At 37.8% G+C, this 26,892-nt stretch overlaps 1 protein-coding gene across 2 annotated transcripts in view; it reads left to right on the forward strand.

Annotated features, from left to right (window-relative positions):
- The window catches only part of LOC140150494 (putative methyltransferase DDB_G0268948), a 45,273-nt gene that overhangs the window by 14,477 nt on the left and 3,904 nt on the right, over positions 1-26,892 (forward strand). Inside the window, exons 3-7 of one of the 2 annotated variants that reach the window (XM_072172516.1) lie at positions 836-1,005; positions 1,630-1,852; positions 2,926-3,032; positions 4,411-4,539; positions 6,145-7,037. In XM_072172516.1, the coding sequence (XP_072028617.1) occupies positions 836-1,005; positions 1,630-1,852; positions 2,926-3,032; positions 4,411-4,539; positions 6,145-6,241 (726 nt within the window). In that variant the 3' untranslated portion in view covers positions 6,242-7,037. Of the gene's footprint in view, positions 1-835; positions 1,006-1,629; positions 1,853-2,925; positions 3,033-4,410; positions 4,540-6,144; positions 7,038-26,892 lie in introns of those variants that run through there. The other variant, XM_072172515.1, reaches the window with a different exon arrangement.

Here is a 26,892-nt window from a genome sequence, read left to right on the forward strand (position 1 = left end):
GGGTTATAGCGCGTTATTTAATCTGATTCAACGTGTAATACTTTTTGACGTCACGAAAAGTATTGTACATACAATATTTTACGTACAATACGGAGTCTGAAGCTCGCTTTATGTCATGCAGAGCTTAAAGAAGCACACATTTTAAATCAATTTTGCTGGGTGATGATAATCTGGAGGCATACCCTATTTTGCCCTCCATGAGTGATACGCAAACATGGTGGTGTCCAAAATCTTTTAGTCAGTAATACATCACTTCCATTATGTTATTGGTGTTGGTAATGTTTTTCAGGGGTGTAGCAAGAGCATCAGGGGCCCATGGACAAGGAGCAGTATGGGCTCTTTTAACCAGGGCAGGCTTTTACCTTATGGGGGCCCTGGGCTAGGCCAAAATTTGGAGGCCCGAACTCACGTGCCGAGGAAGGCATGTGCACTCAAGTCAGTGGCTAAGTTTTGGTTTACGTATAATATAGAGGGGGACTTATACATATTTTGTTCCGATGTTACTAGGACATTTGCGTGCAAAGCACACGAAAACATTCAATTTCAGACTATTTTAGCCCCAGATCAACATTAATTTTGCTATTTGAATGCGCGCGAAGCGTGGAAAATTTTACAATTTTGCTCTATTTTGGCCAAAAAAACATTCTGATATTGGGGTTAAAATAAAGATGCATAGGCCCAATAGTAAATCCAGCCCTGATGTTCATTATCAGCCCTTATTTAATTTTTGCTTTTGTGCTCGGAGCCTCTGATCCCTCGTGGCCCATGGACTTTGTCCACCCTGTCCTCCCACTTGCTACGCCCCTGATGTTTTTCCATTGTTAATTTATTTTAGACTGGCCTTCATTCTGGGCGCCTTGGTATAGCAGTAGATGTTGCTTGCGGAAGTGGTCAAGCAACAGAAGTCGTAGCAGGTCACTTGAATAAAGTTATTGGTGTGGATGCGAGTGAATCTCAAATAACAGAAGCGAAAAGAGCAAATACAACAGGCAATATTGAATACAGGTATGTATTTGACAGGATGCTGCCTCTAACCTTCAGATTCTATAGAATTTGGACAATTGTTTGACCCATGTATATATACCTCACTCTCAGACATCTCTGGACGCTGGAAAATTATCACAATTCAGTTATGCAACAAAATAGTTATTACACCTCAATTCATGATATCATCATTTACATCTTATTTCTTTATGATGGCAAAGCACTTTCTCTAGGTTATAATCCTACCAAGTTAATAAACTTTGCAAAACTTTACAAAATTCATCCTCTATGCCAACAAGGACATCACCAAATTTTTGGGTTGTTCCCTTACAGATCTTACTTACAGATCTTGCTTGCCCCCATATCCCTTATGGAAGATTAGTCCCTGCAATCTCAGGTCTGCAGCTGTAATATTTTTCATGGGGCTATTTTGTGAAATTTTCGGGGAAAACCACCCGTAGCATGTGTGAATTTTGAGTCAAGTGTCACAAGCTTTGTATGCAAGCAAACATTTTGAAAATTGGGGACTACCCGACAGAGTACTCCACATAATTCTCACATTACCATATAAAATTGAATATACATCATTACATATAAAACTGGTTTATGTAATTTTAGTTGCTGTTCCATTTCATTTTTGCCCAGATGTGGATTTGCTAACAGTCTTCCTGTGTCTGATAACTCAGTCAATCTAGTCACTTGTTTCCAAGCTGCACATTACATGGATTTGGATTTCACCAAATTTTGCCATGAAGTTTCCAGAGTTCTCACAAAAAATGGCTGCCTAGCAATTTACACTATGGACAAGCATGACATCATACATGCAGATGAAAAGATTGCAGAACAGCTGTCTGGCTTTTATAATCAGGTATTGTGTATTATGGTATAACCACAGACGAGAGAGAAACAGACCGTGTGCAATCAGTCAAAGTCACAGCATCACCCGATAATGAGGGCCGATTGTTCCATGAAATGCGACGGGCGAGACTGCTGCGCAATTAAAGCGTATTTTCACAGTCTATCACGTAATCACGAAAGCATGCTACACTCTATCGTGTAAGACACGCAACGCTGGCGTGATTGTTGGACATGGCACGATCAAACAATCGGCCTTCAAGAATATGCGAGAACTCACATCATATACTTCACAGGGACTTTGACTGGTTGTACACGGTCTGTATCTCTCTCGTCTGTGGGTATAACATTTGAAAAGATGTAGACATCAATTGAAGTCACAATTTCATATGTAGCAAATATTTATAGGTTAATTAATGTATATCACCTGTTGGGACTGAAATTGTACAAAATAATGCATGTGTACTGAGATCGTGGGGTTTGTGCATTAGACATATCAACATCTCAGTACAAATGCATTATTTTGTACAATTTCTTGAGCAACAAGTGTTACACATTTATTTCATGACTTTTGCTATTTTTATAGCAAAATTGTCATTAAAAATGTTGGAAAATACAAGCAAATAGAAATACATCAGCCCACAAAATGAATGCATCCAAAAGCACTGCATGCAGTATGTGGAATGCGCACCTGTGCATTATAGACAATCAATGCATGGTTCGCATTTTTCTAACCTTTGCTCTGTGTTGATCGCGGCAAAAATAGAAGTAATCAAAGCACAAACATACTTTTATTACATCTTTTTGATGTCTGATTTTGTCTCTATCAGATTGCTTTATGTTTGCCATTTATATGCTTCATTAGCAGGTCTATTGTAAGCTTGCTCCAAAAAGGCACAAATCATGAAACTTTGATGACTTTTGGGTGTTCGGGTTGATGAACCCCCACTGATAATCCCTTTAAATTTTGCTGAAACATTTTTTGGCAGTGACGAAACAAAAGAGAGGGCAAGGTTTGGGATATTTTATGTATTAAAGCATATTATGAAACTAAAATTATTTGTTACTTTTATTATTCCTTTCCAGTTGTACCATGGAACTCTGAAGGACTACTTTGTATACGATTGTATGAATCGGCAAGATCTGTACATGCATAAATTTGTTATTCCAAATCAGTTCAAGGGTGTCAAAAGGTAAGAACAAGTTTGTTTACTTCTATTTCACCTCTGATATAGGATTTGGTATGTATGTGTGATACAGGAATAAATAAGGAGTAAAAACCATTAATTTGCATATATGAAAAGTACATCATTTTCCAACAAGTATGTCATGGATTTTGGGATATCAACATGGGTGTAGTGAGCAAATTGCTTGTTTGCTACATGCCTTAATTAGGCATGTCCACGGCTCCCATCTCATTTTCCGCTATCTTCAGCACTTTGCTTTAGTCTCTTGTCCTTTAGTTCATCAAGCATTCCCATTGGGCTTTGGGTGCTGAAGCCCCCCCGCAGTTTGTTAAAAATCATGAATTCTGAAAGCCCCTCTGAGCCCCCCCCGCGAGGAAAAGATCTGCTGGTGTCCCAGACTACCCAGTGCCGTAGCATCATAGGGGTGTGTGCCCCTAATCGATTTGAAGATTTAGGTAATCCTATAACAAAATTGTCGAAAAACAGCTTGTGCCCCCCAATCAGACCCAGTGTCCCCCATAGAATGACTCATATGCTATGCCACTGAGACGACCCAGGTATTGGAATTGCTTGAGCAGTTAAGTTGGTAATGGTAATAACTCAAGTTGTTACCAGTACTCAAAATTCAAGAGTTCCCCTAAAGACATTTTATATTTGCCAAGGGGAGGGGTACACAGTACAAATGACCATACAGGGATGTGCCACAAACATGGTTTACATTTTCTGCCATTTGGTAAAAAAAAAAAAAAGCGCAGTGATTTATAGTGCGCTATGCACAGGCACAATGCCTAGACGTTGGTCCACAAGCCTCAGCACACTTTACAGGTTGTCGCTGACCACTACGGCCCCACATCATTCCATAAACCATTAACCAATCAGGGAATTTGCTGCTTCAAGAGCGCACACCCTAGACATTCCACAAGTAACCATCGCAACCAGGATCAGCTCCCTGAGTTTCGTACGGGTTACAACAAGACAAATGAGCAGTGAGTTCCTTGTCCAGGGGAATTTCAAGCTAACTCAATTTTTCACGAGGCGTACTAGGCACCGCCAGGTTCGAACCCACAACCTCTCGCACCATAGTCGAACGCCTTAACGATTGAGCTAACTTGACTGCTACAATCATTGACCCCTTCTTTTGAAATTTATCAAATCTAGTTACATTTTGCACAATCTCACTTGAAATTATACATTTTTGTTTGGAATTCCAAAATCTTCCACACTCTTTCAGCTTTTTATTGATGAAAATGGTGGGATCGGGAATTATTTTAACTGTCAAATTTGGTTGGAATCCCAACATGTCCACAAGGGTGTGGTTTTCAAATGGAATGTCACAACTCTTTAAAGTACTTGTAACCTAATATATTATTTGCTTGATTTGCAGATACCAATTGATGACTATGAATACAATGACAGTAGCTGATTTCATTGGTTTTATAACATCATTATCAGGCTATCAAAAGCATTTGAGAGAGCATCCTGAGCAGGATATAATTACTGGCTTTCAACAAAGGTAAGTTTGAAAAGTTGATTACACTACAGTCCCAAAGTGTTGAATAGTTTTAACTTTTAAGTTCATATACAGTAAGACAAAGTTGTACCAGTTGTGTGCACGCCTGTATATCCTAAATAAAGACAAATATGTCAAAATTAAAACAAGTAGCCAATACCTGTAGTCTTTAGCTCTGATTTAAGACATTATTTGTTGAAATTTGTTGGGAATTGAAGAAACGATGATCTAAAACTTGAGCAGAAACAAAATCAAAAGTTGCACTATTGTGTTCTAATCAATGAAAGCACGGCGCTACGCTAGTTTTGACGTGCTAATCAATGGAAGCACGGTGCCAGTTCTTTTGTTCGCAAACGCGTTATGTACAAATCAATAGCGCATTCAATGGAGAAAACTGCAACTTTTAAATTGGCATCTTTCATGGGATTTTGGATCGTTGTGTGTTTATTTCTAAAACAATTTCAACAAATGAGATCTTAAATTTGAGCTAAAAAATGCAGCTATTGGCTGTTGGCTCTATTATGACATATCTGTCTTTGTTTAGGATATACAGGGGTGAACATAACTGGTACCTTAATTGTTTGGCTTACTGTATAAGCTGGTAATAAACAATTCAAGAGTTTAAGGGATCTGGAATGAGCGTTTTGAGCGTTTCGACAGTATTTTTTGTGGGACATGAGAGCACATCAGACATATCGAATTGCATTCTGAATACGAAGAATGTCTTTCTGATATCAAATAATTTTCATCTTTTGAAATTCACGATATAATACAGATTTTATGGCAAATTATTAAAATTTGATATTTTTCACATTTTTGATATATAACAGTCCTCGAAGTAAATTTTATAAGTCTAATGATATATTCTTAAAGTGTATGTAGCTGGGAGGAAAAGCCGACAATCAATTGAAAATTTGACCTTTCATATTGAAGATATGGATTTTTCCCCCAAAAAAGACCTATTTTTGGGTGTTTTGGGGAAAAAATCCATATCTTTAATACGAAAGGTCAAAATTTTCAATTGATCATCGGCTTTTCATCCAACCTACATACACTTTAAGTATAAATCATCAGATTTATAAAGTTTACTTTGAGTACTGTTAAATATTAAAAATATCAATTTTAATCATTTGCCATAAAATGTGTATTACATTGCTAATTTCAAAAATGAAAATTATTTGATATCAGAAGGACATTCTTCGATTCAGAATGCAATCGATATGTCTAATGTGCTCTAATGTCCCACAATAAATACTGTCCAAACGTTCATACCCCATCCCTTAAACTGACTTATAAGCACACAAATTTTCAATGTGTGACACAACGTCTGCATCATCAAACATCTTATCAACATCTTATTGGTCATCATCTTCATCTTCAACAACTTATTCTTCAATGTATTAAGACTGAAGGTCACCTTAAGGTCAAGTCCATCCCAACATCATAGGACTTCTTCTGATGAAGATGTTGTGTTACACATCGAAAATTCAAAGTTAATTGAATATTCAATTCCTGTGCTGAAAGTTTTCTGAACTCATTCTTATCATTGTTTTTTTTTTATATCAGATATCAGATTTCTTGATATATTGATTTTCTTTTTTTCTTCAGATTTCTTGAAATATTACAGGTAGAGACATCAGCTGAGGAAACTATCATTCAACTGACTGCACCTGTGTATATCATATTGGCATCCAAGGAAGGCTAACTTACCAAAGTTACGCAAAGTTGTTTCTTTTTCAAAATCAGAACTGACCATCATAGATGGGATGAGTTAAGGCTAATTATAACATTGTTCCATAGAATAATTTCAGTGCTGATGAAGTCAGAGCCACATCTAACGAAAGCTTGACAATTTTCACACAGTGACTGGCTGCACCAGTAGTACTGTAGTTTTCACACATTTACCGGCTGCACCAGTAATGTGATATCCAACGGCGCACCGGTTTATAAAATCAGTTGTTATGGAATCCCGTTGTGAGAGCCTGTCAAATTACTTGAATAATTTTTGTTTCCCAAACTTGAAAACGTTTCAGGGAATAATGGATCAAACTTATGGAAACTTAAGATCTGATGAGATGAGAGCTATCTGTAGAAGATTCCTATTGGGACACCTGCACAGGTACACTGTCGCCAAGATACCTGACTGGTACACACAGAGTACCTACACAGTACCAATGCTGATACTGCACAGGACCCACCGACAGCGGCACTGCACTGGTACTATACTGGTAATACACAGTACCAGCCAGTACCTTGGAGACATGTACATGTACCTGTGTCGGCAGTCACAACAGGAATCTGGTAGTGTAGACGTATATGATCAGTCCGGTCCGACTGCCTGATCAGGAAGTACTGCCGAATCAGGCAGCATGTTGCCGAGTCAGGCAACACAGGCTTTGGTAACCCTTCCGAATTTGACAGACTAAGGACTAAATTGTTCATGGTGATTTTATAAAAGATCTGTGGAAATTTTACTTTGACACACATAAGCTACATGTAAGTTGACAATTCTTCAAAAAAAAAAAAAAAAATTCCACCGGGAGGAAAATAATTTAAATAACAAAACAATTTCTAATGGTTTTTAAAAAATTTGATTTAAAAATGCAAATTAACTTTATTTCAACTAAAATTGATGAAAAAATACTACTGATTGTACATCCATTGATAATTTTATATATTTTACCTACTTTTTTACTCTAAACCAAGAAATAACAGTATATTAAAAGATGCTCTATTTGAAATAGAGCATTGCATTGTGGGATACCATGTTGCCTGATTCGGCACTATTTCCTGACCAGACTGATGATAGCAACATTAACATAATCTGATAACAGCCATCTTCAAGCTTCAATAGCATTAAGGTGGTACTACACCCCTTGATAAATTTTGTGACTAATTTTGCATTTTCTCAAAAAATAACTACACACTGGTAGGTGTATGTATACCGGCAAGGAATCCAATTACTTCACTGAAATTTCAGTGATTCATTATATTTGTTGAGAAATGAGGTACATTCTACAGTTTGTCCACTCTGAAGTACAAAGTGACAAATTTATGCGCGCGTAAACAGTGCGCAGTTATGTGTCTCTGCTGCATGTATGCGTGCCTTCAAAGTCGGCACAATGTGTGCGTCTGCGTTGCTACTTTGTACTTCAGAGTAGACTGACTGTAGCGGTACCTCTTTTCTTATCATAAATAACATACTGCTTTTCTTGAGTCACTGAAATTCAAGTCTAGTAACTGGATTCCTTGCCCCTATAATATACATAACTTTTGTTACCAGTATGTTATTAGTTTTTGAGTAAAATGCAAAAATAGTCACAAATTTATCAAGGGGTGCAGTACCACATTAACAGAAACTGCAGTATATGTATTATGAACTAGACTGATAAGATCTATTATCAGAAGATAACAGAATTTAAGCATGAAATATTTGATTGGTTCTTTGATTCTTTTGTTTCTCACAAAATGTTTGTTCTCAAAATCACAAAAAAATGACTTAGACAATATCTGATTTTGTCAATTTCCATGGAAATCAGTCCTGGTATATTTGTGCATATTATACAGAGCTCATTCTATTAAATAACATAATTATATCAAAGTGAAAGAAATTGGTCAAGCCGATTTTTCTCCTCTAAAGGTGGTGTAATTTTTGGGCTGATTGATAATTGACAATTGACATCAACAGAGATTCTTGGAAACGTATACCTATCTTAAAATGGACATCGCACAAATATGAGCACCAGTATTGTTTTCTCTCAAAGGAATTTGGTTGAGCAGTTTTGTGATGACTGAAAAACATTAAATATATTATGGCTAATACTGGTGTGTATGGCAAGTGCTAGGCCTGACTGACATCATGCGACTATAAAACATGGAAGTTAGTTTTTCTCTGATCCTAAGTATGCAGTAAGTTTGCATTAATCATGTAAGTTGACACTGTCAGCAGTGTTATCATAGATAGTTTATACCCAGCAAACACAAGACATTCTTAAAACGTTTTAAACATTATATGTTGGGGTTCGTTTTGGTAAATATATTTTAATAACATTAAATGTCAAGTTTTATAAAGGTCATGTTAAGGTTTTACATTACATTTTTATATGAAAACACATAACAACAACATTTGAAAAATGTTTTTAAAATGTTATTGTAAAATATTGGTTGCAACCATTTTTGCCAAATATACCATTTTTGCCAAATATTTCATCAACACTTAAACGTCATGTTAGAATATTTTGCAGTAAGTTTCAAAAAATGTTTTTGAATGTTGTGAAAATGTTTTATACCCTTTATATGTGACCCGATCTGGTCCATGGAGGCCAAAGGAGACATTTTTGAAAATTCAGTTACTATAATTATTACCTTATACAAACATTAGGCTATCATATACTGAAAACACCAAAGGTCTAGCTTACTTGGTTCTAAAGTTATGAAGTTTACTCCATATTTTTGCCTTTATCTCAATTTCAAATTTGCCGCCTTTGGCCTCCATGCACCAGATCGTGTCACACATACCCTTTGTAAACCCGACATTTAAATGTTTTCTGGCAACCTTTTGCAAATAATGTAGAAATGTTTTGTGTTTGGTTATTAATTATTGTGCACACTATTGTGGAAAAGGTTTTTATTATTAATAATGTATTTTGCACTGAAATAATAAGTGAATGTACAGAAAAGGTTATATTCAATGAATTAAGTAGGGAGAAAATTTGAAGTAATTAAAAATTGTAAAAAGGAAGATCTAGATATTGCTAGAAAGGATATGATAAAACATAAAAAAAATGGTTTGCTTGTCCTCGTCCGACTGACTGTCTAAGCAGTCCCGACCATAGAACTTTTTTCAAAGTTTTTTAACAATTTCCCAAAAAATGTCATGAAATTTTCATCTAAAAAACTAAAGATATAAAAGAAATGTTGTAAAATACCATTTCCTGCTTGTTTGTATCTGTCACATAGTTTTATTTTCATGGCCTTTGTGGTGAGCGCAAAAAGCGTGAAAATTTATGTTCTGCGACAATTTCCCATTTTACAATACTTCTTATCCCAGGTATATGACCCTGGACAAAAATAGAACTATAGTTGGACTTCAGATATTTGCCCTGATCTAAATATAGCTTTACAGAACTACATGTAGTTTAGACCGTGGTGATCCATAACCATGCTATACATAAACCCTGGCTATACCCAGGAAGTGCTGGAGCAGTATCGGTGGTTTTAGCAGTTCTCTAGTATTTTAAAAGGCTCTATAGTAGGGCTACATTAGCTCTACAGATTACAGTGGTTTTGTAAACAATGGGCTATTCCAGTTGAAATTCATACATCCCCTATGGAAGACATGACCTTAATCTCCTACATAGGGAGTGTAGCTTTCAAATGGAGTTACCCATTCAGGTAACCCCCATTTTAAAATCACACTCTCTGTATGGGAGATTAAGGTCATGTCTTCCATAGGGGGTGTATGAATTTCAAACAGAATAGCCCAATTTATATTTATCTCTTTCTGTTAATATGAGTTTTCCAAATTGGGAACAAGTTTGAAAATTGGTAAACTAAGTGGGGAAAAAACCTAGATTTTATTCTTAACATGGGCAGATGTTAAAATTGGATATGAACATTTCTGCCCATCTGTATTTTACACATAGGCCTATCTTTTAGAGCTTTTTAGGATTAAACAATTCACCAAACTTGAATTAAGAATATATTAATCATTGCAGAAATAGGCAATGCATAATTCAGAGCAATATTTTTAACCCAACTTGTTTCCCATATGTTTTGTTCTGTGTATTTCTTACACTAGAGCAGTTAATTTAAGGCTGATGATGTTTACTTCACAAGTCTGCCATTTTCAGCACCTGTTCCTTGGATGGCCATGTAGAGCCATCTTGACTTCAAGATGTGCATTACAACGATGCTGCAAACAACCAATCTGTTCTTCACTGGTCCAATCAAGGACTTATTCATCAAGTGGTGAATTTCAAGGTCAGGAACATGCTGCATTATACAACAAGTATAGACCCAAGCCAGATGAAACACTGGTTAGCAAGGTTGTCATGGATTATGTCAGGAAAAAGGTTTGTGTTTAGTCGTGTTCACATTGTCGGACGTACGCCCGGCGGAACTTGGTCGGCGCAAGTTGCTAGGAGTAGCGGTAGGTGCTGCCAGGAGTAGGTGCAGTGTGAACGATGGTTAGCGTAAGTTCCGCCAGGCGTACGTCTGATGATTTACTCCTGACAAAAGTCAGGAGTAGCGAGCTGGGTGTAACTTCCGCCAGGCGTAAGTTGCAATGTAAACGCAGATTACGCCTGGCACCTGGAGTAAGTTTGACCTTTTGTTGGTCGGAACTAAGAAATTACATATTGCGCGGTTGATAAAGGTCACAGAAACACCGGAAGTGGTAGCCAATGTTTACGCCGACCAGAAGTGAATACTTGGTGGAACTGGTCGGCGTAATGCTAGGAGTAGGCTAGGTGTGGACACGCGGTAGGAGTAGGGAAAATATTTGTGGAATTTTGATCAATGTTAGCGTAAATTTACGCCGGGTGTAACTGAAAATGTGAACACGACTTTTGTGCATTAAAAGTTAAAAACCCTCATGGCTGTCAAAAATAGTGACCCAAAATGACATTGTTTAATTATTTAGTACAGACTAGACTGGCACCTCCTTAGCCCATGCATAATCGACCAGTAATACTAAATGATCCTGTGTCATATACTGGGGTACCCAAAAAGGTGGTTTTGTTACATTTTGATGTGCAGCTTGGACGTCAAAACAGTGTCTCTTGAGTATTCCTTCACTTAGAAGATTCAATTAGGTCTTAAATTGAGGCTGATTTATTCTATATTACTCATGTTTTTATCTTGTTTTAAAATAATTTTTAATTATTTTCTTATGATGTTTTACATGAAATGTGCCAAGGGTGGCTGAGGTTTAGGGGAGGAGGATTAGGGGGGAGGGATTCGTATCGTAAATTTGATCTAAAACCCCCATAAAAAAATTTGAATCTAGTAAAAAAATGTCTAAATGAACTCGCAGACATCTAAACCAAGGAAATAAATACAGAAGGTCATTTAAAAGACTAATACTTGCTCAGAATGATTGTAAACAAGGTAAATGTGGAAAAAAGAGGTGGGGTTAAATCCCACCTACTTCGTGATTGTTTTTGCCCGCACTCTCTCATTTTTTAACCGATTTCCATAAAAAAAGGTGTCAAAATGCTCAGGAGGATGCACCACTTCAAATGAGACATGTAGGTAAAATGTTTGAAACATTTCATTTTTTCACTATGTAACACAAAGGTACCCCAGGTTGTGACACAGGACCAAATACATTTTTTTTGCAAAAACAACATTGGCACCACACATACAAGTAGAGCACACAATTTGAATCAAAGTTTGCTGGCCATGTGGCGAAATAATCCACATGTACACTATTTTGTCTTCCTTATACTACACCCCCTGATAAATTTTGTGATTAATTTTGTATTTTTCTCAAAAAATAACTACACACTGGTAACAAAAGTTATGTATATTATAGGAGCAAGGAATCCAATTACTTCACTGAAATTTCAGTGATTCAAGACAAGTGGTTCATTATAATATAGAAATGAGGTACATTCTACCGGTACCTCTATTATCATAAATAAAGTACCGCTTGTCTTCCAGTGTAGTAACTAGATTCCTTGCCCTATAATATACATAACTTTTGTTACCAGTGTGTTATTATTTTTTTTTGACAAAACTATGCAAAAATATAGTCACAAATTTATCAAGGGGTGTAGTACCACCTTAAGCTACATGCAAACATGACGGAGTGCTGAATCTCTTGGTGTACATGGCTTATTGTAAACCTTTGTAACTCTCAAGCTTAAAGATGCAAATTATTGTTCAATTTCAGGCTTTTGCCAAACAATATTTGCCCTCCAAGATTGACAAAGCAGAAAGTCAGAGTGTATACACATGCCTAAAAGGGCAATTTGCCATTGCGAAATCCAACATGGCGTTACTCTCAACTTGAGAAGAGATGCACTATACATCACTTCTAACAGATATTGATGTTGAAAATGTTTTTCTGTTAATTTATTTTAGACTGGCCTTCATTCTGGGCGCCTTGGTATAGCAGTAGACATTGGTTGTGGAAGCGGTCAAGCCACAGAAGTCATAGCGGGTCACTTGAATAAAGTCATTGGTGTAGATGTGAGCGAAGCTCAAATAACAGAAGCAAAAAGAGCAAATACAACAGGCAACATTGAATACAGGTATGTCTTGAACCTGATACTAGGCTGCTAGCTCCTTAACCTTCTGATTTTATACAATTTGGACATGTTCGTTGTTTGACCCATGTCTCAATACATCTCTGGAAGCTGCAAAAGTAGTCTTGGTCCCAATCGGTCCCAAACAGTCAGGTGACAAGCTGAAAATAACAAAGTCAGCCAATTGGCTATGGAACCATGTAAGTGCAGAATTAGGATGTGACTTGTGTACTATAGTTGGACTCTTTACAATAATAATAATAAATACATTTTGGATTTATAAAGCGCCTTTCTCCAGATCTTAGAAGACTCAAAGCGCTGTAATTTCGCTGCAATGGTGAATCATCACAATCAGATCGCATCAACTAGGTTGCTGCTGAGCGGCGCACACCTATCCGCATTTAGATTGTAACATCCACCAATTATCTGTGCAGCTCCCCAAATTCCATTGGGTGAAGGAAGTTTTGATAACCAAACAACTAATCACCGATTTTTGCGATACAGGAGGAAACCGGAGATCCCGGAGAAAACCTGCGAGAGCGAGCATGGAATCGGGATAAACCAAGTGCACATGAGTCCTTGGGCGCACCGGGCTTGAACCGGGACCTCAGTAGTGCAAAGCGAGGAATTACCGCTGCACTAACTCGCCACCCAGATGAGCTACAAACTGAAAACCCCAAGCGCAAAAGTGTACAATAGGACGATAGACTAGGGGCAGCAGCCACGGAGGTGCCAATCATCTGATATCGCATTTCATGCCAGAGAAACCATGCACAGTGCGTACAAGTGTCCATTGTGTGGATTTATAACACCGCATGGCTGTCAATCAACCACTGAAGCCCAGTGGTTGATTGACAGCTGCAGGGATGCTGATGAAAACCCAATAATTCCAGGTTCAGTTTGGGCCAATCATAAAAACATACTTAGTAGGGTAACTGGACATTTCATCCCCTCGCATTTTCATCCCCTGGACATTTCATCCCCTGGACATTTCATCCCCTCATGTTAAAACGCTACTGTAGCGTTATTTGAGCGTGACAGTAAAAAGATGGCATATTAATTGTTTAGGATCTTTAGAAGGAAATAATATAAGGAAATTAATCTTTATTTAAAATTAGTCTTATTTATCCAATGTATGCACCGTGTTCTGTATGAGCTATCACCAGCTGATCACACATATAAAAATCGATCGATGTTGAATGGCAATAGTGCAATGAATTTACCTATTGAACAGTGCGTGTAGGCCCCCTACACGGATGATTCTAATTCAGTATTACGCCTATTATTATTATTAAAAGTATTATTATTTTGTTATTTTACCGGGTAGGCCTATCGTCATTATATAATTATTAATATTTTTATTATTAAAGGGGCATTTCGTGATCCACAGCCTCATCCCCCCACTTTTCTCAAAAAAAGTTGAGATTTTTATATCACTGGAATACTCTGGCTACATGATGTTTATGTACAAAATATTTCTTGCAGATTAATTCGTTTAGCAAAGATATATCATGAAATTTGAATTTCGTTCTGGTGCACCAGAACGAAATTACAACGTATTGTCTATGGAGCAGTGTAATACACATAATCATGCATATCTACAAACGCAAAATCGGAATCAACTGCAATTTTGGAAATAAGCTTTTTTCGTGGATATCTACTGAAAAATGTCATAAAAAGAAGATGCTAGGATCACGAAATACTCCTTAATACATAACAATAATTGGTCTGAGCTATCAACAAAAAACCCACAGTAAATAATAATAATAATAATGATAATAATAATACAAATATGCCTAATAATATTAACAATAATAGTAATATAATGATAACAATACTCACAGTAATAACAAAAGATATGTGCGTATGCACTGTTCAATTTAGGTAAATTCATTGTATGTATAAACTATTATTAACTATTTAGTCTATTTAATATAGGCCCTGCTGCCATTCAACATTGATCGATTATTATACGTGTGATCAGCTGGTGATAGCTCATACAGAACACGGTGCATACATTGGATAAATAAGATGATTAATTTCCTTATATAGTTCCTTCTAAGTTCAAGATTCTAAACAATTATTATATTCATATGCATTCTTGATTCACTGTCACGACTGTCACGCTCAAAGAAGCGTTTTAACACGAGGGGATGAAATGTCCAGGGGATGAAGTGTCCAGGGGATGAAGTGTCCAGGGGATGAAGTGTCCAGGGGATGAAGTGTCCAGGGGATGAAGTGTCCAGTATTCCTTAGTAGAGCTTGTTGACAGACTGTTTAGTGACGATGGAGCGCAAATCAGCTGGGACCAAGACTATTGTACAGTTTGGAATAAACACAACTGTTACAATAGTGCACACCTTTACTCCATGATTTCACAGGTAGTAGAATATGAGATTGCCGGAGTATTTCGTGATCCTAGCATCCTCTATTTATGTCATTTTTGGCTCCAAGCTTGCTTGATGAGCCATCGTGATCGCACTAAGTGGACGGTGTATTTTGCTTCATTTTTCGGCCACTTCCGATGGTGCTTTTTTATGCTAAGGTTATTTCTGTGTGCGATATGTGCTTTTAAAATTGAGTTCTAACTTTCTAAAAGTTATTTTTCAATCGATTGCACTCCATATTGAGTTGAAATGAGGTGGGAAAAGTAGTTATTTTATGAAAGAAAAGTCCGAAATCGTCATGAGAAACGAGCAATTTCAATCTCTTTGCTTGGTTCCCTGTGTGTGCTAGAGATTATTTTGGTCTGTATAATTTAAGTTGTGAGAAGATGACGGAAATAGACGGATTGCACTCTTTTTCTTTGGCAAGTCAAGTGCACCTGTTATCTGAACACGGACCGAAAAGTCATGCAAGCTGTTCGTATTTCATCACGCTCTTCAATTTGTAGATTGTTAGAATATAGTTAAAAACAGTAAATTAAACCATATTGTGGACATGATTCTGAGGAAAAATTATATTTTCAATGGGATTTACCCCTCTTCGCAAAATTGAAAAATTTTCGTATTTTTCTATAGCAAAAACAGTCTAAATAAATGATGTTCCACTTTGCCCAACAATTTTATACTTCAGAATATCAAAGATTAATATGTTTTCTCCTGAAAAACAACATAGTTTTTAGGCCAGGACTTCTTAAGAAATTCAAGACCACGGTTTATTTGGTCGATGTTACATCCACTGTGCCGACCAATCTCGCTATTTTTAACTGTTTATTTTGGTTTCACCACACAAGGGTCATGACCTTACGGCGCATTGATTGATCATGTTGATTCTAATTGGACGGTCCCAAGGTCATCACAGTTATGAATGAATAATTCATAAGGGGGGTGGCAGAAATAGAAAAGTTGAAATAAAAATAATTTTTGAATTAAAATGTGACTGAAGTTAGTGGTTTCAGAAATCAATGATCATGTTGATTGAAAGTTGCCAAGTTTAATGTTTTACTCTAGGCTGTGTAATATTAATCATGAGCTAAGTTTTTGAGAGAAATCAAAAGGAATGTCAAGCAATCAATGACAGCCCGGGGTGGGGGTGCGGTGGGGAGAATCACTTTAAAAAAAATCCCCAATCAGAAAAAAGTTACAAAAAAAAATAATTTGACCCGATTGCTTCGAAATTAGTAACAACTGTCGTATGGGCATGAAACTGGGGTGGGTACAGTCAACATTTGGAGTAAAATTTTGGAAGGTCAATTCAGGGTCACCAGGGTCATCTGAGGTCAAATTAGTAAAAACTATCGTATGGGTATGAAACTTGGTGGGTACTGTCAACATTTATAGCCAAATTTTGTGAAGGTCATTTCGGGGTCACCAGAGGTCATCTGAGGTCAAGTTAGTAAAAACTGTCGGATGGACATGAAACTTGGTGGATACAGTCAACATTTGGAGTCAAATTTTTGGAAAGTCATTTCAGGGTCACCAGGGGTCATCTGAGGTCAAATTAGTAAAAACTGTCGGATGGGCATAAAACTTGGTAGCTACAGTCAACATTTGGAGTCAAATGTTTGGAAGGTCATTTTGGGGTCACCAGGGGTCATCTGAGGTCAAATTAGTAAAAACTATCGTATGGGTATGAAACTTGGTGGGTACTATCAACATTTAGGCCCCCTATAGCCAAATTTTGTGAAGGTCATTTTGGGGTCACCAGAGGTCATCTGAGGTCAAGTTAGTAAAAACTGTCGGATGGACATGAAACTTGGTGGATACAGTCAACATTTGGAGTCAAATTTTTGGAAAGTCATTTCGGGGTCACCAGGGGTCATCTGAGGTCAAATTAGTAAAAATTATCGGATGGGCATGAAACTTGGTAGCTACAGTCAACATTTGGAGTCAAATTTGGAAGGTCATTTTGGGGTCACCAGGGGTCATCTGAGGTCAAATTAGTAAAACTGTCGTATGGGCATGAAACTTGCCCGTACAGTTAGAGCCAAATTTTGGAAAGGTCATTTCGGGGTCACCATGGGTCATTTGATGTCAAATTAGTAAAAACTGTTGTATGGGCATGGAACTTGGTGGGTGCAGTCAACATTTAAAGCCAAATTTTGGGAAGGTCATTTCAGGGTCACCAGGGATCATTTGAGGTCAAATTAGTAAAAACTGTCGTATGGGCATGAAACTTGGTGGGTACAGTCAACATTTAGAGCCCAATTTGGGGAAGGTCATTTCAGGGTCACCAGGGGTCATCTGAGGTCAAATTAGTAGAAACTGTCAAAAGGGCATGAAACTTGGTGGATACAGTCAACAAAGCCATTTCAGGGTCACCAGGGGTCATCTGAGGACAAATTAGTAAAAACTGTCGGATGGGCATGACATTTGGTGGGTACAGTCACCATTTAGAGCCCAATTTTGGGAGGTCATTTCAGGGTCACCTGAGGTCATCCAGGGGTCATTTGAGGTCAAATTAGTAAAAACTGTTATATGTGCTTGAAACTTGTTAAGTACAGTCAAAATTTTTTAGACATTACAGTCTAATTTTTGGAAGGTCATTTCAGGGTCACCATGGGCCATCTGAGGTCAAATTAGTAACAATTGTCTGATGGGCATGAAACTTGGTGGGTACCAGAATGGTCGTCTGCAGATCCGTCGGATAACACTTTTTCAATGGGAAATGAACTTCGCTGCTTGGATGATGTCACGATGAGGTTAGCATTTATTCCGTATTGAAAAGCGTGTTCGGAAGGATTTGCTCTCAACAGCTCTCGTACAGTCAACATTTGGAGTAAAATTTGTGGAAGGTCATTTCGGGTCACCAGGGGTCATCTAAGGTCAAATTAGTAAAAACTTTTGAACGGGCATGAAACTTTGTGGATACAGTCAACATTTATAGCCAAATTTTGGGAAGGTCATTTTGGGGTCACCAGGGGTCATCTGAGGTCAAATTAGTAAAAACTGTTGTATGGGCATGAAACATGGTGATACCGTCAACATTTGGATTTCAAATTTTTTGGAAGGTCATTTTGGGGTCACCAGGGGTCATTTGAGGTCAAATTAATAACAACTGTCGGATGGGCATGAAACTTGGTGGGTACAGTCAACATTTGGAGTCAAATTTTTGGAAGGTCATTTTGGGGTCACTAGGGGTCATTTGAGGTCAAATTAGTAAAAACTGTCGGATGAGCATTAAACTTGGTGGGTACAGTCAACATTTGGAGTTAAATTTTGGGGAGGTCATTTCAGGGTCACCTGAGGTTATCCAGGGGTCATTTAAAGTCAAATTAGTAAAAACTGTTATATGGGCATGAAACATGGTAGGTACATTCAACATTTAGAGCCAAATGTTTGGAAGGTCATTCCAGGGTCACCATGGGTCATCTGAGGTCAATTTAGTAACAGCTGTCATATGGGTGTGAAACTGTGTGAGTACAGTCAACATTTGGAGTCAAATTTGTGGAAGGTCATTTTGGGTCACCAGGGGTCATCTGAGGTCAAATTAGTAAAAACATTTGGACGGGCATGAAACTTGGTGGATGCAGTCAACATTTGCAGTCACATTTTTGGAAGGTCATTTTGGGGTCACCAGGGGTTATCTGAGGTCAAGTTAGTAAAAACTGTCGGATGGACATGAAACTTGGTGGATACAGTCAACATTTGGAGTCAAATTTTTGGAAAGTCATTTCAGGGTCACCAGGGGTCATCTGAGGTCAAATTAGTAAAAACTGTCGGATGGGCATGAAACTTGGTAGCTACAGTCAACATTTGGAGTCAAATGTTTGGAAGGTCATTTTGGGGTCACCAGGGGTCATCTGAGGTCAAATTAGTAAAAACTATCGTATGGGTATGAAACTTGGTGGGTACTGTCAACATTTAGGCCCCCTATAGCCAAATTTTGTGAAGGTCATTTCGGGGTCACCAGAGGTCATCTGAGGTCAAGTTAGTAAAAACTGTCGGATGGACATGAAACTTGGTGGATACAGTCAACATTTGGAGTCAAATTTTTGGAAAGTCATTTCGGGGTCACCAGGGGTCATCTGAGGTCAAATTAGTAAAAATTATCGGATGGGCATGAAACTTGGTAGCTACAGTCAACATTTGGAGTCAAATGTTTGGAAGGTCATTTTGGGGTCACCAGGGGTCATCTGAGGTCAAATTAGTAAAAACTGTCGTATGGGCATGAAACTTGCCCGTACAGTTAGAGCCAAATTTTGGAAAGGTCATTTCGGGGTCACCATGGGTCATTTGATGTCAAATTAGTAAAAACTGTTGTATGGGCATGGAACTTGGTGGGTGCAGTCAACATTTAAAGCCAAATTTTGGGAAGGTCATTTCGGGGTCACCAGGGATCATTTGAGGTCAAATTAGTAAAAACTGTCGTATGGGCATGAAACTTGGTGGGTACAGTCAACATTTAGAGCCAAATTTGGGGAAGGTCATTTCGGGGTCACCAGGGGTCATCTGAGGTCAAATTAGTAGAAACTGTCAAAAGGGCATGAAACTTGGTGGATACAGTCAACAAAGCCATTTCAGGGTCACCAGGGGTCATCTGAGGACAAATTAGTAAAAACTGTCGGATGGGCATGACATTTGGTGGGTACAGTCACCATTTAGAGCCCAATTTTTGGGAGGTCATTTCAGGGTCACCTGAGGTCATCCAGGGGTCATTTGAGGTCAAATTAGTAAAAACTGTTATATGTGCTTGAAACTTGTTAAGTACAGTCAAAATTTCATTAACCTATGTTAATCATCATTTTTAGAAGCTTGTTCTTTATGGCAGTACAGTCAAAAATTTTTAGACATTACAGTCTAATTTTTGGAAGGTCATTTCAGGGTCACCATGGGCCATCTGAGGTCAAATTAGTAACAATTGTCTGATGGGCATGAAACTTGGTGGGTACCAGAATGGTCGTCTGCAGATCCGTCGGATAACACTTTTTCAATGGGAAATGAACTTCGCTCAAGAAATATTTTGTACATAAACATTATGTAGCCAGAGGTTTCCAGTGATATAAAAATCTCAACTTTTTTTGAGAAAAGTAGGGGGATGAGGCTGTGGATCACGAAATGCCCCTTTAAATCTGTTGCCACTGAGATACATCACAATCATTTTGCTTCAACACTCTTCAGTTATGGAACATAATAATTTACATTTTACTGTTTTCATTTCATTAACCTATGTTAATCATCATTTTTAGAAGCTTGTTCTTTATGGCAGTACAGTCAAAATTTTTTAGACATTACAGTCTAATTTTTGGAAGGTCATTTCAGGGTCACCATGGGCCATCTGAGGTCAAATTAGTAACAATTGTCTGATGGGCATGAAACTTGGTGGGTACCAGAATGGTCGTCTGCAGATCCGTCGGATAACACTTTTTCAATGGGAAATGAACTTCGCTGCTTGGATGATGTCACGATGAGGTTAGCATTTATTCCGTATTGAAAAGCGTGTTCCGTCTGATCTGCACTCGACAGCCCTCGTACAGTCAACATTTGGAGTAAAATTTGTGGAAGGTCATTTGGTCACCAGGGGTCATCTAAGGTCAAATTAGTAAAAACTTTTGAACGGGCATGAAACTTTGTGGATACAGTCAACATTTATAGCCAAATTTTGGGAAGGTCATTTTGGGGTCACCAGGGGTCATCTGAGGTCAAATTAGTAAAAACTGTTGTATGGGCATGAAACATGGTGATACCGTCAACATTTGGATTCAAATTTTTGGAAGGTCATTTTGGGGTCACCAGGGGTCATTTGAGGTCAAATTAATAACAACTGTCGGATGGGCATGAAACTTTGGTGGGTACAGTCAACATTTGGAGTCAAATTTTTGGAAGGTCATTTTGGGGTCACTAGGGGTCATTTGAGGTCAAATTAGTAAAAACTGTCGGATGAGCATTAAACTTGGTGGGTACAGTCAACATTTGGAGTTAAATTTTGGGGAGGTCATTTCAGGGTCACCTGAGGTTATCCAGGGGTCATTTAAAGTCAAATTAGTAAAAACTGTTATATGGGCATGAAACATGGTAGGTACATTCAACATTTAGAGCCAAATGTTTGGAAGGTCATTCCAGGGTCACCATGGGTCATCTGAGGTCAATTTAGTAACAGCTGTCATATGGGTGTGAAACTGTGTGAGTACAGTCAACATTTGGAGTCAAATTTGTGGAAGGTCATTTTGGGTCACCAGGGGTCATCTGAGGTCAAATTAGTAAAAACATTTGGACGGGCATGAAACTTGGTGGATGCAGTCAACATTTGCAGTCACATTTTTGGAAGGTCATTTTGGGGTCACCAGGGGTTATCTGAGGTCAAATGAGTGAAAACTGTTGGATAGGCATGAAACCTGGTGGGTACAGTCACTATTTAGAGCCAAAGTTTTGGAAGGCCATTTCAGGGTCACCTGGGGTCAACTGAGATCAAATTAGTATAAACTGTCGTATAGGTATTAAACTTGGTGGGTACAGTCACTAATTAATTATAGCCAAAACCTTATTCAGACAACACTATTCTTGACATTGACTTATGCATACCGCGGAAACATGGCATGTTGCCTCAGGGGATCGACGCTAAGTCAGGTACCGCGTGAGCAAACTCAAAAATAGCGCAAACAGAGCGAGCGTATACAAAAGAAACTTGGCAGCGTAAGATAAGCGATGTTGCCAGGTCTGTACGCTGTACCAAGCGTCAGCTGAATTCGAAATGCACGCTTAGAAGGCACAGGAATGAAAAATTCCAATCTGTGTATTAATAATCTAAGGGCTTATGTATTTTGATACGTTTTGATCAGTTTCGGTCCATTTGGACCAATTTCTATCCAATTCCACCAGATTCGATCCATGTCGCTAAATAGTAATTCCCTAAATTGATTGATGTATTCTTGTATGCTCTGTAAATGAGATAGCTACCAACCAACCAACCAACCAACCAGATGTACCCATTGAATGTGATCTGTCACATTGCACAATCGATTCCAAGAACAATTACTTTCACTGTCACCAAAAAGCGCAGAGCCACAGCGCCATTGGTGCTCTTGTTCATTAGATATCCACGAAAAAAACCTATTCCCAAAATTTCAGTTGATTCCGATTTTATGCGTTCATGAAGTTATGCATGATTATGTGTATTACACTGCTCCATAGACAATGCGTTGTAATTTCGTTCTGGTGCACCAGAACGAAATTCAAATTTCGATATCTTTGCTAAACGAATTAATCTGCAAGAAATATTTTGTACATAAACATTATGTAGCCAGAGGTTTCCAGTGATATAAAAATCTCAACTTTTTTGAGAAAAGTAGGGGGATGAGGCTGTGGATCACGAAATGCCCCTTTAAATCTGTTGCCACTGAGATACATCACAATCATTTTGCTTCAACACTCTTCAGTTATGGAACATAATAATTTACATTTTACTGTTTTCATTTCATTAACCTATGTTAATCATCATTTTTAGAAGCTTGTTCTTTATGGCAAAGTACTAGATTCAAGGACTAGGATCCAAGCATTCTTTGTCAACTTTGCAATATTCTTCCATTGTGTCAACAAATGCAATCATTATACTCCATTTCAGAAATAATTGCATTGGGTAGGAATCCCAATTTTAAACATTGATTTGCCACAAGTTCGGTAGTGCATGATGCACTTATGGTCCATGGCAAGCCCGATTCGACCTTTGTGGCATTAAACCCAGTTAACAGGATATTAATCCAGTAAATCGATTCAGTAAAGCAAATAAGCTCATGCATTCGATCACTAACGACAACCAGCTTCGTCGATTACCCCAGCTGCAGCGAGTGTAAACTCTAATTTGCATAGAGGCTGTACGTGAAATTATGGATTGGCTCCAAACAAAGGATTTGAACCGGTGCACCGTAATCAAGTCGCAGTGCAGTCCATTCAATCAAATGTTGTCATCAACCTATTTGATCGCAGTGCATTGTTATGTGTGTGAGACGAACTGTCGCGGTTGATTGCAATCAAACAAACAATGTCTTATGTATTACTTTGTTCAGTGATGAAAATCGTGATGTTTTATTTAATCACTCTCGAAAAAAGTATTTCTTTTGTAGGCCTATTACTTTGTTTTGTGATGAAAATTGTGATGTTTTATTTCATCACGCTCTAAAACAAACGATTTCTTATGTATTACTTTGTTTCGTGATGAAAATCATGATATTTTATTTCATCACTCAAGAAAAATTGATTTCTTATGTATTACTTTGTTTCGTGATGAAAACCGTGATGTTTTATTTCATCATCACGCTCTAAAACAAACGATTTCTTATGCATTATATTTGTTTTGTGAGGAAAATCGTGATGTTTTATTTCACCACGCTCTAAACAATAATTATAGTTAAATGCATTTTAAGAAAAAAATCTTATTAAAACAGTATGTTGTTTAGAAAAAATGTAGAAAGTGATGATGATGATGATGATGATGATGATGATGATGATGATGATGATGATGATGATGATGATGTCTCCAAAAGTGTCCCGGTTTTTTCTTGCCCTAAATCGTATGCGTATCTATTAATAAGGCACTTCAATAATCAATAATCAGTCCCGTGACGGCCTCCACTAACTAGCTACTAACTTGGGTTATGGGCGCTGCATTTCATGTTCACTCTCACTTACTCATCAGCGACGTACGACCCTTTGTCAACCACCTGCAGTACCCAATTTCGGCATACTATGTAAGAAACTCATCATGATGATCGAACAGAGAGTACTTTAAATGTAGCTTGTACCGTTTTCGTGTGGCATTCTTCAGAAGTGAGCGGTCCGTTTACCAACATTTTCGGTCAAATCTCCATTCAATTAACACGGGACGTTGGCTAGCTATGTCTTGCCCTCACTCACTATTTTACCAAAGTACGAATATTTCTGAGCATCTAACCTAGCTGTAATTTTAGGTCATGTTAGAGGAATATATGTGCTAGAAGTTTTTGAGAGTACTTTTAATATTGGCCGGTTATTTTTCACACATTGACGTTAACTAGACAAATGCCTATCTTCTAACATGACACGATTTGTACAGGTCACAGCTCAATGGTGAGAGCACTGTGTATTGTGTATAGGAAAACGGACAGTAACTGCAGTATGGATGTCCTGAGGTGCAATTTTGTTTTGTGTAGTATTCAATTTTGCCAGTAAAGTTAATCATGCAGAGTGTACACTCACACATACAAGGGTGATTTGTTGGCATGCTTGCAGTGGAACCGTAAAAAGGCATTAACGTCACTACCGAACTTGAAGTTGAGGTGCACCAGAGAATATTTGTGTTTTTTTTACATTAAAGCGTGAGATATAACATTGCTTCATCCTGATTTCATATCTTACTTACAGACCATCTCCCATTGGTTTACGCTCTTTGTCAGTCAGACATTATCCATCTTGTGGAAGATTCATCCCTGGAAATGAGCTCAAATCTGCTGCTGAATGGATATTTTATCATCACACCTAGGATGTGATCACAATTCCTCCCACCAACTTTACGCTCTGTCAAAATGAAATCACTTCATTAAATCACTTCATTCTTTCCATTTCAGCCCATCACTCATTTAAAAAAACATTTCATAAAAGGATCTTTGAATTAAAAACAATTGGAATTGCAGACTGCAGGTGTTTGACACAGACTGCTGAAGGTATGCCTACCAAGTTATTCCTGTATTTTCCATTATGTTCCATTGCCAGTTTTTCTCAATTATTCTCCTCTTTGGGTACGCACACACATTGTCCGGATACTGCCTTTTTTGGATGCTCAAAGACTTAAAGCCATATTATAACATTTGCTGAGGAAGACGCCCTCACTGAATTTTTAAAATTCCTTTTTTACACGATTAAATTGTACTTTGTTAAACCAATATACCCTGCAAAAATCAAGACTCTAAGTGCTGTAGTTTTGTCAAAATCCGTGATTTTGAATTAAAGGCTGATTCAGTGCTTTATTATTACGATGGAATTATTAGTCGAACGCATACACGATGTTCATAACACACAGTACGTCACGGCGTGCGGGACGGTGATATACACAACAAAGGGTCGCGTACCACAACATGACCGAAGGAGTGGTGCGTATTGGCATATATGTGCGCTGGTAGTAAATTCCAATTTTCTTTGCTTTGCCGTAGTTGTTCGCTCAAAAATAAAAGGGATATATCTGACAGTAAAAGCTAACATTTTATGGCAAAGAAATGCTAATCTATTTTGTTTGAAAATGTTATAATATTGCTTTAACACAATGTTGCTCTACATGTAAATATACATGCTATGTTACCATTCTCATCTTTTGAAATGCAAAATAAAGTATTTTTATGTCTGGTATGATTGAGGAAATCTTGCACCTAAAAACCTTGCTCCTGAGGAAGAAATCACAATTTGCACCCCTGACACATGCATACACACACAAAAATGGCAGAAAATATCCTTGGTATGTTGATTGAGTATGGATTGAGACGTCCACGTTTGATACTCCTAAACTGTGCCCACGTTCGGAGGTGATTACAATTCATGTTGGGGTGCTGGGTATGTATGTGTGTATTTGATTTAAGTTTGTAAAATAGATGCTGGTATATTCCAAAGGTATCACTACTAGAAAAATCAAAGTTGGTGGCAGTGATCATTGAATATGTGAGACCAGGTGGGCGAAAGCGCATAAGAGCAATGTCGATGTCGGGTCAGTGGTTACAAACAATATTCAACCTAAGATACATCATTCCGCCATTTTATAATAATGCATGATATGGTCTGTTTGTTAACGTTTCCATCAGATAGTCTATTCAATTCTGTTTTCTTATATACTCCTGATAAATAATCACTTCTGTGTGCAAATTAGGGTGAGTCTTTTATCCACTACCATTTTTTATGTATATCATAACAGGACTGATCCAAACACTTTTTCATTACAAGGGTCATATTGAGCAGAGCTACCAAAAGTAGCCCTCTTGTGTACCTTTTGGCATTACCAAAATATTAGGGGGTGGGGGCTATTTTGTGAACTTTTTGAGAAAGTGTTCTTTGAGCCCTGCATCATAAAGCTTTGTATCGAAGCAAAATGTTTGGAAAATTGTGCACTATAATTGAAGACCGAATTAAAAAGACTACTTTGCCTATCACGTCCTGTCAACCAGCCCAAAAATGCCATACTGCGCAGATCGGCAACCAATCACGCCGCGCCTTTGCCCTGACGTCAGACACAAACCAGTCTTTTTAATTCAGTCTTCAATTATACCTTGTTGAGTACTTCTTCAAATTGCCACTTAATTTTCACATTACCATTAAACTCATATAACATTAATTTTATTTGCTGTTCCATTTTTCCCAGATGTGGATTTGCCGAAAATCTTCCAGTGTCTGATAACTCAATCAATCTAGTCACTTGTTTCCAAGCTGCACATTATATGGATTTATTTTTCACCAAATTTTGCCAAGAAGTTTCCAGAGTTCTGACACCAAATGGATGCCTAGAGATCTACACTAGGGACGTACATGACATCATACATGCAGATGAGAAGATTGCCAAACAGCTGTCTGATATTTATAATCAGGTATGTGTACATGGTATAACATGTATAAAATCAATTACAGTCACAATTGAATACCTGAGTGGAAGAAGGGTCCAACTCCATCAAAACTGTTTTTGAGATATTGAGAAAAAAACTTAATATTTGGAA

Source organism: Amphiura filiformis, chromosome 4 (genome assembly GCF_039555335.1).
Source record: "Amphiura filiformis chromosome 4, Afil_fr2py, whole genome shotgun sequence".
Lineage (NCBI taxonomy): Eukaryota > Metazoa > Echinodermata > Ophiuroidea > Amphilepidida > Amphiuridae > Amphiura > Amphiura filiformis.